Below are 13804 nucleotides of genomic sequence, written 5' to 3'. Positions count from 1 at the left end.
CAACGCAATTCTGTCACAATTCCATTACAATTCCGTCAAAATAAGCTGAAACGGAGCGTTTCAGACAGAGGGTAAATACAGGCATAAGAAAAATTAAGTGTTTTTTGAACATTACAGCATGTTCTAGTAGAAACACAAAATACAAGTATGAACCTGAAAATGAGCACAATATGGAACCTTTAAGTGGCCGCTGCCCTCCTCCCACTTATAGCTCCACTTATAGCTAGCTTATAACAGGTAGTGAATAAAAAGAGGGGAACTATAATGCTGACCAGAGATACAGTATGGTACAGGAGGAGTCTGCTCTTTAGGGCTACATGTCTCCTGACTTTTATAGGCTTAAGGACATAAAGCGTCATAAACCCCCCTAGCATTATTAGGCTATTGGACATTTGGCTACGTAGCCTAGCTAGCTTGAGTAACGACTCTAATTAGCTCCTGTGATTGTGTTTTTAATGAAACGCCCTGTAATTGTGCTGCAAACCAAATAAAGTATATATCTCTATAAAACTATATTCATGAAGGTTCTAATGTTCATTTTCTGTTGTTTTAGAGCAGGGGGCTCCAACAAGTCGCTAGCTCGCTACCTATAGCTCGCTACCTGTAGGAGCGAGCTATAGGTAGCGAGTGAGGCGACACACGTCAGCTAAAACCACAATATCACTCTAGATTTCACCTGCTTGGCAGTAATGTTAGCTTACCGGACGAAGGTCTCTCCATGAATCAATGCTGATCCTAGTGTTGGATTTTCCTGTCTCAACCTCCCGACCGCGGCCGAAGGGAACAGGGGAGACACCGGAGTTTTGGTCGGAGACGATTCTCGCTGCGGAGCCCCGTCACTTCACAAGACACGGGAAACCTCTGTTGATCTGGAGGAGCTGCAGCAGTTATTTTCTGCACAAACGTCCACTGAACATTCACTAGATATTCTCAGAGCTAAACTAACTCTTCTGCAGTGTGGAGTGTGCGCGCATCCACGTGAGAGTGGAGCAAAATAGCGAGAACGAGCGGTGTGTGTGAGTGAAGGCAAGCAGAGGAGCAGAGTACAGCAGAGACTCCAGTCCTGGAGACCAAAGCTACAGTCTCCCCCGCGGACTCCGACCGCGGCCAACACTGTTTTGCAAGACGGGCTTCACTAGATAGAACTTTGCGGTTTCGGTGCTTCCGTGTAGTTTGTGTTGGAGTCTGAGTCTGAACAGCGTAGCCACACGCGAGCGCGCATAGGACACCGACCTGCAATTATTTGTACGTGTAAGAAGTTACAAACAGTCCCTTTAAACAAGTTGAGCTGCTTTCAAATTTCATGACATCAGCGACTCAGTAACATTAGGCGATGCTAGCAGACCAGCAAGTGTACGTACACCAGATTTGACAATGACTGCAGAAAATAGCCAGGTCAATAAAAAGTAAAAAAAAATATATACTATTTTAATGAGGAATGGGTAATGACTAAATGTGTGTGTCTCATTTGCGGTGCAAGGAGATAACATTGGAGGAAGTGAAACCTATGATAAGAATAGTCAATCTTATGACTCCTACTCACATTGGGCTCACTTCTATAGTGAATTAAACAGTGAAAATAAATGATTCCCCATCTTTCTGGGGGGAGGACCACCTGGAACTCCTTCAAGGACCCCTGGTTGAGAACCACTGGACTAGACAAAATATTGTTTATGCCATAGTGGTTGAAGAGTCATTGGATTTCAGATGCGTCTTCAGACAGTAATGAGGGTATGCAGGCGCTTTTAACATCAGATCTGTTTTGTAGAGGTTTTGCTATGGTATCATAACAGCTGGTACATTTCAGCTGAACCCTAATAGGGGACAGAAGTGAGACAGAACAAATACTAACAGAGCAGTTCAATGTCCTGTGTTGCAGAGCTGCTTTGGTTACATGGAGAGATTAAATGAAATAAAATACTTTAACAGTGAAACAAGGACATTGTTGCTTCTGTCTTGGCTTCACGTGTTCCTCGTTAAATCTGTGCAACTCAACTGTAGGTCATATTCAGTGTGTACAGTTCAGGGTCTTTGTTTGCTGAAGTTTGCAAAGAAAACTCAAAAAGAGAAAAACCCCTATGTAAGAAAATTGTAGAACATTTTATTTCATTGACAGTACTTCAACACTTGAACACAGAATTGAACTTTCCCTGTGTTTTTAAGAACTTAAGACCACAAATGAATCCAACATAAGGCAAATGTGCATGTCAGATTTTCCAGGTCAGATGAGAAAAGAAAAGTACAATCACCACAGCTGTATGCAATAAACACTTGCACACACAGCAAAAGTAATAATTCACTTTGGATGACCAAATCTCACACACATGCTGACAGCTATATGCTGCTTATTATTGTCAAAATATTCTCTCTTCATTTGTGAGATGATGGTCATCTAAAAGGACATTTTGGGAAATACTTTTGTTTGATGAGATGAGAAGATTGAAAACAGGATCATCTCTGTGTGGTAATATAGAGTGGTGCCGGGATGACGTATTTTTGTGGGCCAACCAGGAAGTTAGCATCACTCTGGGTTGCTAAATCATTTCCGGGTTTTAAGACACATTCCTAAAGCCTGAAGGCTAAAAGAATCTAGCTAGCAAACTAGCTAGTAGCTCGCCAAGATGCTAGTCTGGCTTCATCAAAAGTACATCTAAAAAAACCCACTAGTTTTAATACCTCCGCCAAGGCCGAAGGCCTAGGAAGGAGGTTACGTTTTCACTTGCGTGGTTTTGTTTGTTGGTTTGTCCGTTTGCAGGATTACCCCAAAAGTCCAAAATGGATTTGAATGAAATGTTTTGGAGGGGTGGGGTGCGGCACAATGAACAATCCATTCAATTTTGGTGGCGATCCGGATCATCATCCAGCTTCGATAATTTTTTTTTATAACTCCGCTCAGCCTGTGCATTAACACCACAGGCTGTAAGACATACGCAGTGTAACTGATGACGCGTTCATGACGCGTCACCCAGCCTCTTTCCTTCTGCCTGCAGAGAGAGGGACTGCGGAGGTCTGCGCTCTCCGAGTGCCATTCTAGTTTACATATTGTATCTTGTTTATGTAAAACAATGCTGAAAACAAAAAAACCTAGCCATTATGATTTTATGAATTTAGAATTAGCTAATTTGCGGTCAAAGGTGCGGTGACTGTAAGTTACGCTGTAGGGCTGACGCTTTTATTCAGAATTCAATCAACAGTTTAGACATGGAATAAAAGCACGTATTTGGTATGTAATGATCTCTCTGAAACTAAAATTCCCTGTGCACAGGTGAAACAGGCCTACCTTGCACTTCAGTGGGGGTGTTTGTAAAATGCATGGTCACTGTTCTATTGCATGCCCCTTAGCAAACTAGCCTGTTGTTGCAAAATTGAGTAAACTAGCGACACCAAGCTATCTGAGAAGTAACAGTGAAGAATTCACATAGTTTTTTAGTGACTTTGTTCAGATTTTTCACAATAATTACTTCATTCAAACATGACTTTTTGAAAAAGTGACAGCCCTAGCATGTTGCATCTTAAATGTCTTCTCCCAGCCCAGTTGTCTGGTTTACACCAGAATCTTAACGAAAACGTTGGGTCCAATACGGAGCAGAACGGCAGAAAACCTAACCAAACGTGACGTGTATGAATGTATTTTCACATTAAGAGACCAGACGTGACCCGCGTACGTAATTGACCCCAGGATAATTAGACCTGAGCCAGAATGCGGTCGGCCTGAAGTGACCCAAAGAGATGATAGCAAATACTAAGTCCGCTTGGATCCAGTTAGGCATTAGACATATTGACATGCAGACCCAAGACCCGAGAATGGGTGACTGCACCTAAATACAGAATATACTGTAATATGGACCTGGCACGACCAAGTGGACCGGTGATGACCTTTAGTTTGCACACAGTCCCAACTCTGCTGCCAGATAAACCCAGCTGACTTTTTGTTGACAAGCTTGCTATAGCTATCGAGACGGAACCCTACGTTTTGGATGTTGTTTCAGTGGTCCAGCCTTCGTGCTATGCTAGGCTAAACACTTCCCGGATGCACAGAGATGAGTCTGAAATCAATCTTTTGTGACGTGAGAGAAACAAGCAAACTCCCACAAGAGTGTTTCTTAAATATTATGGCACAACTTGTCTACGCACACCGACAAAAGAACCATTCAGAAAGTCGGTAGAGCATATCTCAATCTGGTACTGCATATGAATGAAGCACGAAAGTAGTCCACATTTTTACACAATCACTCAAAGAGCACATGTCACTGTTGCACCAAAAATAATACAGAGAACATCTAGCATAGTCTTCATCATCCATTATTATTATTACTATTATTATTACGTGTTTCCCAAAGTTGTTTTTTTGAGACAGCCAACACAAAGGACAGCATCGTGCCACTTCTTTAGCAACAATGACCTGAAGATTAACACCTTCTACGAAACTGACACAGGGGAAACAGTAGACCTTAACCCTAATGTTAAGGTTATTCAAATGCATACAGTAAAACTATATTTTTAAAAAAGAGGACTTCACAGTAACAGTGTTATACAGAAATACTGACACAATGACTCCAAAGGGTTTTTAGGGACAAACACACCATCTGGGTACTGCTTACAGTAGATAACGTTCTTGAGGTAATCACTTCAGGGATAAAGAGACAGTAAAATGTTCACTTTATTTTGGAAAAATTCAGATTTTTAAACATAGAAAATAATAAGGGCCTCACACATGAAACAATAAAAAACACTATTTTCTGTTATTACTGTATGCAGACACACACGCACACACACACACACTTACTTTTGTCGTATTTCCACGTACACTAAACCACGAAACGACGTTCAAATGTAGGCGTTATTACAGAGAGATACTGTGGCTTACATTCACATGGTTTCTCTGAATGGGTGAGGAGTGTATGCTTCCTGTGCTCCACAGATGGCGGCGGGGTCAGGTGGGAAACTACAGGCAAAAATGGAGGCACATTCCTCTCCTGAGGCAGAAGGGGTAAGGGAGGACGTTTCCTTTTTTTTTTTTTTTTTTTTTTAAAACTTTTTTCCCTTTTCGTTTTTACGACAGACTCTCGCACCTCTTCAGCAAAGAATCCGGGGGCCTGGGGTAGTAGCCGGTGGTGCAGGGCTTGTCGGGAGAAAACCTGGGGAACTTGTAATCCAGAGGGAGATCTAGAAAAAAACAAACAGTGGAGTCAACTGCAGGTTGTCCAATACATAATGCACCGCTGCTGCTGACAAGCAACAGTAGATGTTCAAGAGAAATGATTCATTATTCAGTGGAAAAGCACACTTTGTTCTAAACAGCAGGTAGTAATCACTCAGGGCCAGAGAATGTGTGGACTCATACGTGTTTGATCTTTTGCCTCCCCAAGAGACAGCGCTGGCATAAAACAATGATAAATACCAGGCCTGCGAACTCGAGTGGGATGAAAAATGACAGAAAAAAATAAACAAAAACAAATTTTAACATGTAAATGAAGCATTCTAGTCTACTCAGGTTAAAAGGGAAAACTATGCCGTTCAGCTTTGGCTGTTTTCTTAAAGGGGACATATCATGAAAAACTCTTTTTTCAGTGTTTGCGCACATCCATCTGGGCATCTGGAGTTTTTACCAACCCACAAACTGTGAAATAAGACAACCCAGTCAGTTTTTTTGTGGGCTGTCTTTATCAGAAAACGTGATTCGATAAGCCAATCAGATGTGGCTCCCCTTCCTATGTCACATGTAGGCTCATTAGAATATACACCCACAGCTTGAGATCTACCTTTGCAAAGTTTCACCATATTTTTCTCACGAGCCAATCAGAGCAGACTGGGCTTTTTAAAGAGACAGGCGCTAAAACGTAGCGTTTCAGACAGAGGGTGAATACAGGTATATTCAGACAGACAGGATGAAAAAAATAATGTGTTTGTTTGAACATTAAAGCATGTAAACATGTTCTAGTAGAAACCCAAAACACATGTATGAACCTGGAAATGAACATGATATATCCCCTTTAAATTACAGCTGCTTGTGGGTAAGGTCAAAATAACATGATGGTGGCACAGGGCTTGCCAACACGTCCACCCTTGTGAGCAGACAAACTGAGAGTAATTCTGAATTGGGTTAAAGTACATCATTTCTTCTGTCTTTTGACCTAGACCAGGATTTTAAGTCCTCAGTGTTTTCAACCACGTGTTTCATTCTAACCACCTTTTCTTCTCCAACCACTTTGTCTCTGCTCCACTACAGAAAGGCCGACAGTATTCATTTCCAACCCTGGTCAGTCAGTATGCTTCAAAAGAAGTGCTTACCGACGTTGGAATTGCATCTGACATTTTTTATAACTTTCCAGCTAAGAAAGTACGCACAAAAAAAGAGGTGGAAGGGCACCAGCTGAAATCTCGCCTAGGGTACGAAATTGGTCAGAGCCGGCACTGACCTTTTCTTTCTTTTCTTTTTTAATACTACCATCATTTTTATATTGGCGGGCCTTTACGGCCCAGTTCTGAATGCGGCTATTCAGAACACGTATAAACCCTTTTACCTTAGACCTAGTTCATTTGAAACACACTGAAACTTTAAAACTCTCTGACATGAGCTCTAGTCAAACTGTGGTGGGGTTTGCGTGCAGACAGTGCAATCTGTCCCCTGCAAGAACATCATGCACACAAGTCATAACATCAATAGTTCTTGCAACTGTTACCAAGAAATCCAAGATATCATAAATGGGGGTTTCCTGGCAACCGCTGTAAACACCTGCACTTTGAGTGAAGCACTGGGCAAACAACAACAGCGTACAAAGGTGAAAGCAGACAGACACGGTTTCCTCCTCCAAAGTTCAGACTCCAACAAATGATCCCAGTGTGAAAACAGCCCCTAAGGTCATCGTTACACAGGAGACTGGTACCATTTTCCCAGAACTGCTCTGCGGCCGAGGTGGTTAATTCTAAACTTGGCTCCGCATCTGCGTCTGTTCAGTCCTCTTTTTTGATTCGTGTGAATGTTTCTTTGTTGTAATGATGGAGACGGTGTTTGATGTGGGAATAGAGGTTTTTAACGGCTGAAAGTTAAACGCCAGATTGTTTTTTTTCCCTGTTTTGACATAATGAGTTTCATTCTCAGTCATGTTCTTTGCACTATGTGGCATATAACACATTCACTTTGCTTTGTTGAAGAAAATCAAATGTGAGTTTTATTTGCTGTTGATGCTGTGAAGATACTGATATCATATGAGACTAGAAAAGCTAAAGAATCCAGCTAGCTTTTCAGGAAGGAGGCTAAATAACGCTCAAAACTTACACTAAATTTTGGTGAGGAAAACTGTCATGTCCATTTTCAAAGGGGTCCCTTGACCTCTGACCTCAAGATATGTGAATGAAAATGGGTTCTATGGGTACCCACGAGTCTCCCCTTTACAGACATGCCCACTTTATGATAATCACATGCAGTTTGAGGGCAAGTCATAGTCAAGTCAGCACACTGACACACTGACAGCTGTTGTTGTCTGTTGGGCTGCAGTTTGCCATGTTATGATTTGAGCATATTGTTTTATGCTAAATGCAGTACCTGTGAGGGTTTCTGGACAATATTTGTCATTGTTTTGTGTTGTTAATTGATTTACAATAATAAATATATACATACATTTGCATAAAGCAAGCATATCTGCCAACTCCCATGTTGATAAGAGTATTAAATACTTGACAAATCTCCCTTTAAGGTACATTTTGAACAGATAAAAAAATGTGTGATTAATTGGCGATTCAATAATTTAATCGATCGACAGCTCTGATTTGAACACAGACATTTTTATCATTGACCCTTGGATTATTTCTGACGTATTGCGGGTCTGATGTATTGTTTAACATGTCATTTGCCTAGATTTAATTGGTCCAGTTTTTATTCTTTACATCTATTTCTCTGTTTCTGAAGTTATAAAGCTCTTTGTACCATTTTTTTAGAGACGTGTTCGTATTATGATTATTACTGTTATTATTATTTGGGCCTTGTTGTTTTTTGCTCTCCTATCTCCATCAAAACTCCTGCTACTGTACATACCTGCTATGTGCTCAACACTAGGGATGGCCATGGTGCTGTATTTGTGAATGCAGTGGCAGCACCAGGTCAGTTTCTGGCTCTCCTCGTCCCCTCCTCCGCTTCCGTGTACGTCGACGAAGTAGGAGCCCCACTGGTTGGACACATCGGAGGGGGACTTCATGCCCTGCTCCTGTTGAGACAGTCACACACACAAACCAACTCTAGAACCATGTTGGGATTCATACTCAGACATGTGCAGACATGATAAAAGGAAGCGGGAATTCCACCCTGAGCACAGGGGAGAATAGTGCAAGACTTCAAACCGGCTTAAAACCCAAGCAGCTTTGAGGGTTATTCTGACTACTGCATGAATCAGTATTTCTGAGAAATCCCCCGCTCTGTTACCCACAATCACTTACACAACATCAATCCATTTTATACATAAGAAAGAGCTGATGAGCAGCAATCGTCGTGATAACAGGATGTGGTGTTTAAAGAAGGATGCGATAAGATGCAAACCACACAAACCAAAACGGGAAATTCATGTTACATAATATTCAGAGAGGATGAAAACATCTGAATGCATCACGTCGTCATGGAGATTTGTGCCAAATATTTCTAAATATAATATTTGAGAAGGAACCAAAGAGAAAACAGAACAAAGTAGGACTGCCAGAGGTATTTCTGGGGTTTTTTCTTCCAGCGTGCTGAAGCAGAAACCTCTGACCTACATGTAACTCAACCCAGATGAGACGGATCACACTCATCACAACATACCCTGCTGACGTGTCTGCTTGCCTACCACCACTACTCCTCTCTGCAGTATTTCTGGAAGTGCATGCATGCATACATAGAGCAGCGCGGTGTCATCAGATTGGCTATTTGAGATGATGCTGATAAATGAAGAGGAAGTCTGTAAATACTTTCATCCATCTCATCACCATCAAGAGTTCATCTTGTTCTCATCGGCTCCATCTACTGACATAACGTCCACATCCGGGGGGCTGATCTGCAAGATCGCTATCACGAGCTAGATAGAAGATCTTTTAACTACATTTTTTTAGAAAATATATTCCACTTCATAGATCTTATTGTTCATCTTTTTTTAATCCACTTCATTGATGCTATACCGGCTGTCATATTGGTGTGACAAAAGTTTCTTTACACTTTGTTGAAGGGACTGTTTGTAACTTTTTAAGCGTATAAATGTAACGGGTCGGGACACATGCGCGCTCGCACATGCGCGTTCGCGTGTGGCCGGAGACTCGTCTCCTCTTGCCTGCTTGCCTTCACTCATACAGCGTGCGCGTTCTCGCGTACTTGCTCCACCTCTAGACGTGAACGCGCGCTCACTCCACACTGCAGAAGAGTTAGTTTAGCTCTGAGAATATCTAGTGAATGTAGAGTGGACGTTTGTGCAGAAATAAATGCTGCAGCTCCTCCAGACCAACAGAGGTTTCCGTGTCTTGTGAAGTGACGGAGCTCTGCAACGAGAAACTTTATCGTCTCGTTACCGACCGGGTGCCGGTGTCTCCCTGTTCACTCCGGCTGCGGGCGGAGAGAGCAGGGAGATTCGCTGCAGAGCCCCCGCTGCTGAAGCCTGCGCTGAAGCAGGAAAAGCCAACACTAGGATCAGCATTGATTCATGGAGAGACCTTCGTCTGGTCAGCTAACATTACTGCCAAGCAGCTGAAATATAGAGTGATATTGTGCTTTTAGCTGACGTGTGTCGCCTCACTGTTTTGAGCGATGCACGTTCAGGTATATTTAGAGCGAGCAGGCGCGAGCCCGACGCTGACTTTCGTTGAATTTACGGCCACAGGTCTCGCTACTAACAAGCATTTCTGAAAGTTACAAATAGTCCCTTTAAAACAGTGGAAACTACTACTACCATTCAATTAAGTGTGTTTTTTTTCCTACAAAATGAAACAAAATGTAAGAATTTACTTTAAAGGTTCTGTATTTGAGAATTTGAACATTCAAGCTGGAGTAGGCAGATTGGAGTAAATAGGATTAAAACAAGTTATTTGTATAAAACGGTCTCTATATCTCGAAAGTAGTGCATGAGACAAGAAATCTGAAAATAATCATGTTCCTCTGTGTCCTCCGGTGCTCCTCCTCCTCTGTATCATTACTTTGTATTCATGTAATAAATATCAAAATGTCAATTCGATGGTAATTTGCATGAGAAATGTGCACAACAACAAAGTTTGGTTATAATAATCATCCGCTTATAGTGATCGATTTGACTCGGACAGACGTGATCAATACACTTCTACTATACTCTGAATTTCGAATTTAGCACCTTTAAATATACGCTCAGTAGACTACTTTATTTATTAGTGATACACTACACAATATGACACAGTGGCATTACGTTATTTATTGATAAGGAAGTGCGATAAACACATGTGATTTTCCACCATGGAGACTGTCGATCTCACGATGGATAGTTTGAAAAAAGGCTCAAAATTGATGCAGCAGAACTAGAGATATATATTTTTTATTTCACACATTCTTCTTCCTTTTCAAAACCTTGCACCTACATTACCCACAATGCAAATCGACTGCACACAGTTCAGTTGGAGAATATGGAGTGTGTTAGCGGCTAATGTAGCCTCCAGTAGAGATGAGGAGCGGGCTACAGAGGAAAGCTCACTGCTAAACTGAAACAGCTGCTTCAGTGAACGTACCTCAAACTTTCCCTTCTTCTCCTGCGGCTCCACTTGGGCCTCGTTGGACATCGCCGCGTCACTCTTCGGGACGCCCTCCCCCTCCATTTCCTCCACGACCATCACCGTCTCCCACTTCCCAAAGCTGCTGGCGGGGAACATGTCCGACCTCATGCTATCTCCGAAATACACTACCTGCAGGGCGAGGAAGAGGAGGTGAAAAGAGAGAGGATGGTTACTTTCATCAGCTACACATTAGTTTAATTACTGTGGTAATTTAGCTGGATTCTTCTCTTAGCAGCCGTCAAAGTCAGCTGGCATACGTCTTAAGGCCCCCCAAGGGTGAACTAGACCAGACACGACGAGTCTGCAAAACTCATCACAAACTTTCTTTGACCATCGCATCTCTTTTGTCCTCCACGTCTGGAAAGAGAAGCAAGCTGAGGCAGGCTTTACCGGGACGCATTCCAAGACGCACACACCGCTCAAAGCTTTACATCCCATTTCAACAACCATTTATTTCTATTCTCCTTTTAAACGGGAGAGGAAATGGAGTGAGGAGTGGGGAACGCTGGAGATTAAAATGACAAGACACAGAAGTCTGCTGACATTCTGAACACAGGAAAAAGGCTTTATGGTAAGAAGGGGATACAGAGTGAAAGGCCAGTTCTCAGGAATACTGAACAATTAAAGTGGCAGTAAGCAGAATATTTTTTGGCATCATTGGGCAAAAATTCCATAATAACCTTTCAGCATATTGTAATTCAAGTGTTCTGAGAGACTTCTGCACCTCTTCATGGCTCTGTTTTTAGGCTTAAAAAAGAGACTTTGACCAATCACAGGTCGTTTCAGAGAGAGAAACTGCTCCTATTGGCTGTGCTCTGGCTGGTGGGCGGTGATTGGTATTTCCTCAACGGATCTCAATATGGCTGCTGGGTCACAAACTTTCTCATTTTACAGCTAAACAGTACACTACAAGATGTTTTCTGAAAACATCTGAGGAGAGAAGTAGACATTACAGTAACAGAATATTGATTCATATTTGATCAGCGCTGCCTAGTTTGACCGTTTGATCGGAGTTTGCGAGTGATTGATAGCTGCTCAGAGACGGCAAGGCTCCAGATCAGCTCCGATTGGTTGTTTTCCTCCGGTCTGTGAAATCTTGCAGATGCCGTTAGGAGCACCGGAGGACACATGATTTTTGCAAGGGATCAATAAATGATAATAGCATGTTTTTTTTTTAGTTGTGTGCTGGGAAACCAAAGTAATAAGTTTAAAGACTGTAAAGCTGAGGGGAACTGCAAAGTTGGTGTACATCACTATAAGCAACCCACATCACACATGGCCATTTGAGCCCTCGTTACTAATATATAAATTGATTAGTGCCGCTTTAAGTAAAAGTTTAATTAAGTTTAGTTGAAATATATGAAAAATTGCACCTTCAAAAGTACACCACATTCTAAAATATGGCCCTCATGCCTGGATCTCAAATTCAGGTTGTAGCTCGAGGCTGAAAGTTGTAATATTTCTGTCTTTTTTTTCTCCAACCAAAGCCAATATCACATTTAATGAAATCTTGCATTTAGGCTCCCTCGATCTGTGTTTGGCAGAACCATCCAATGAAAACCCGGCTCTTTATCATCACCTGAAATCTCACAATGAACTTGAGAGCACAGAAAAGCTTAACGTTTTATACAAAGCTGCATCTTGTAAACCCTTTCTAGCCGTCACAGACAGGGATGACGCACATCGACGTTGATCTAACTAAATCAAACCTCTCTACAGGAGTCAGAAGGCCATAAAGAGGATGGAAGGCATGCCAGTAGCTGCGTCTGGTCCCTCCCTCCCCCTCACAGGCCGGCCCTTCCACATGTAAACAAACAGACGGGCTAATCGGGTCGGCTGCGGGCCGGGGCTGTTGGGTGGGGAGGGTTGGGGGTGTTTTTTTTTTGCAGGAATCACATTTCCAACAGCCTTTCCCAGAACTCCCCACAGATGGTCTTCGTACCCCCTAAAAAGCCCTGCACTTCTTCTCATTGCTCAGCAGCGCTGCTTGCCAGAGCCACGGGGTCACTACGATAAATATTTACAGAGGCCGAGGATTCCAGCACAGAGGCAACACATTATAGAAGAGATTCATTGTGTATGGATACAGTTACATTAGCCTGAATCAGCCTTGAGCTCTGCATGAGGGAGAGCACCATGAAGAGAATCGGACTGCAGGACGGGCAGACGCTTCTCTTCCAAACACATCCGCACAATATGAGGCTGATCACCGGTTGTAAATGCAGCCGCTAGCTGTTAGAGCTTAACCTAGAGCAGGACTCGCTACGCCACAGTGCAGCTTATGTTGGCATCGTTATGTTGCCATAAGTTTCATGGTATCAAAACGTTCCTGAGCAGCCCCGTAGTCCCCTGCTAGGACTGACCAACACATATGCATAGCCATAGACTGTATATATAGATGGCCACACGTCTACATACAGTCTATGCATGGCCATTTACTAAATGGATTCCAATACAACAGTTTAGTGCTTCGATACCCACTATAAATAATGTACGTAGTGGTAGGTATTGTAGTCAATATTATTCTGTGTTCTTAATCTTTATTTACTACTGATGTACTGCTTTATAGAAAATTCTTGGAACTAGTTGTTGGAAAGGAAAGTATGTTTGATTAGGGTGACTCTTTCCAGGATTTCTACATGTTATGTACTTTAGAATTAAGTCAAATGATCTGAATGGTGTAATAGCTTTCTGTAAGTCAATACCAGAGCTGACTCCCAAAAATGAGAACTTCAGACTTGCACTTGTCTACTGTAGGACATGACTCATCGGTGTTTGACTCAAAATTCTCCAAAACGTTTTTAAACAGCTCTGCTGAATACTAAATTAAATATGTTAAAACATTAAGCACCATCAAGAGTCTCTAATGTAAAAGGGCTGCTGCTACTACTGATCCCACTGAGAATCACCAACGTAGCTTCCATCAGCTTTCAGCTCATTGTTACCAGCCGTGACGGCGACGCTGGTATAGTTTTCACATTGTGAGTCTGTGTGTGAGTCATCATGGCAAAAATTCTGGAGACATCTAGTGTAGCAGGAACTACCACAGAGG

The 13804-nt window shown here is 42.3% G+C and overlaps 1 protein-coding gene across 1 annotated transcript in view; it reads right to left on the bottom strand.

Moving 5' to 3' along the window:
* Positions 1 to 2081: 2081 nt before the first annotated feature.
* nt5dc1 (5'-nucleotidase domain containing 1) overlaps positions 2082 to 13804 on the bottom strand; it is a 66886-nt gene continuing 55163 nt past the window's right edge. Inside the window, exons 10-12 of the mRNA XM_074614760.1 lie at positions 10708 to 10881; positions 8036 to 8204; positions 2082 to 5166 (exon numbers count right to left, since the gene is read on the bottom strand). Of these exons, the coding sequence (XP_074470861.1) occupies positions 5054 to 5166; positions 8036 to 8204; positions 10708 to 10881 (456 nt within the window). The 3' untranslated portion in view covers positions 2082 to 5053. The remainder of the gene's footprint in view (positions 5167 to 8035; positions 8205 to 10707; positions 10882 to 13804) is intronic.

This window comes from Sebastes fasciatus, chromosome 18, assembly GCF_043250625.1.
Source record: "Sebastes fasciatus isolate fSebFas1 chromosome 18, fSebFas1.pri, whole genome shotgun sequence".
In the NCBI taxonomy this organism is placed as follows: Eukaryota; Metazoa; Chordata; class Actinopteri; order Perciformes; family Sebastidae; genus Sebastes; species Sebastes fasciatus.
The sequence above is the reverse complement of the archived record's forward strand: the minus strand, read 5'-3'. Positions and strand labels throughout refer to the sequence as shown.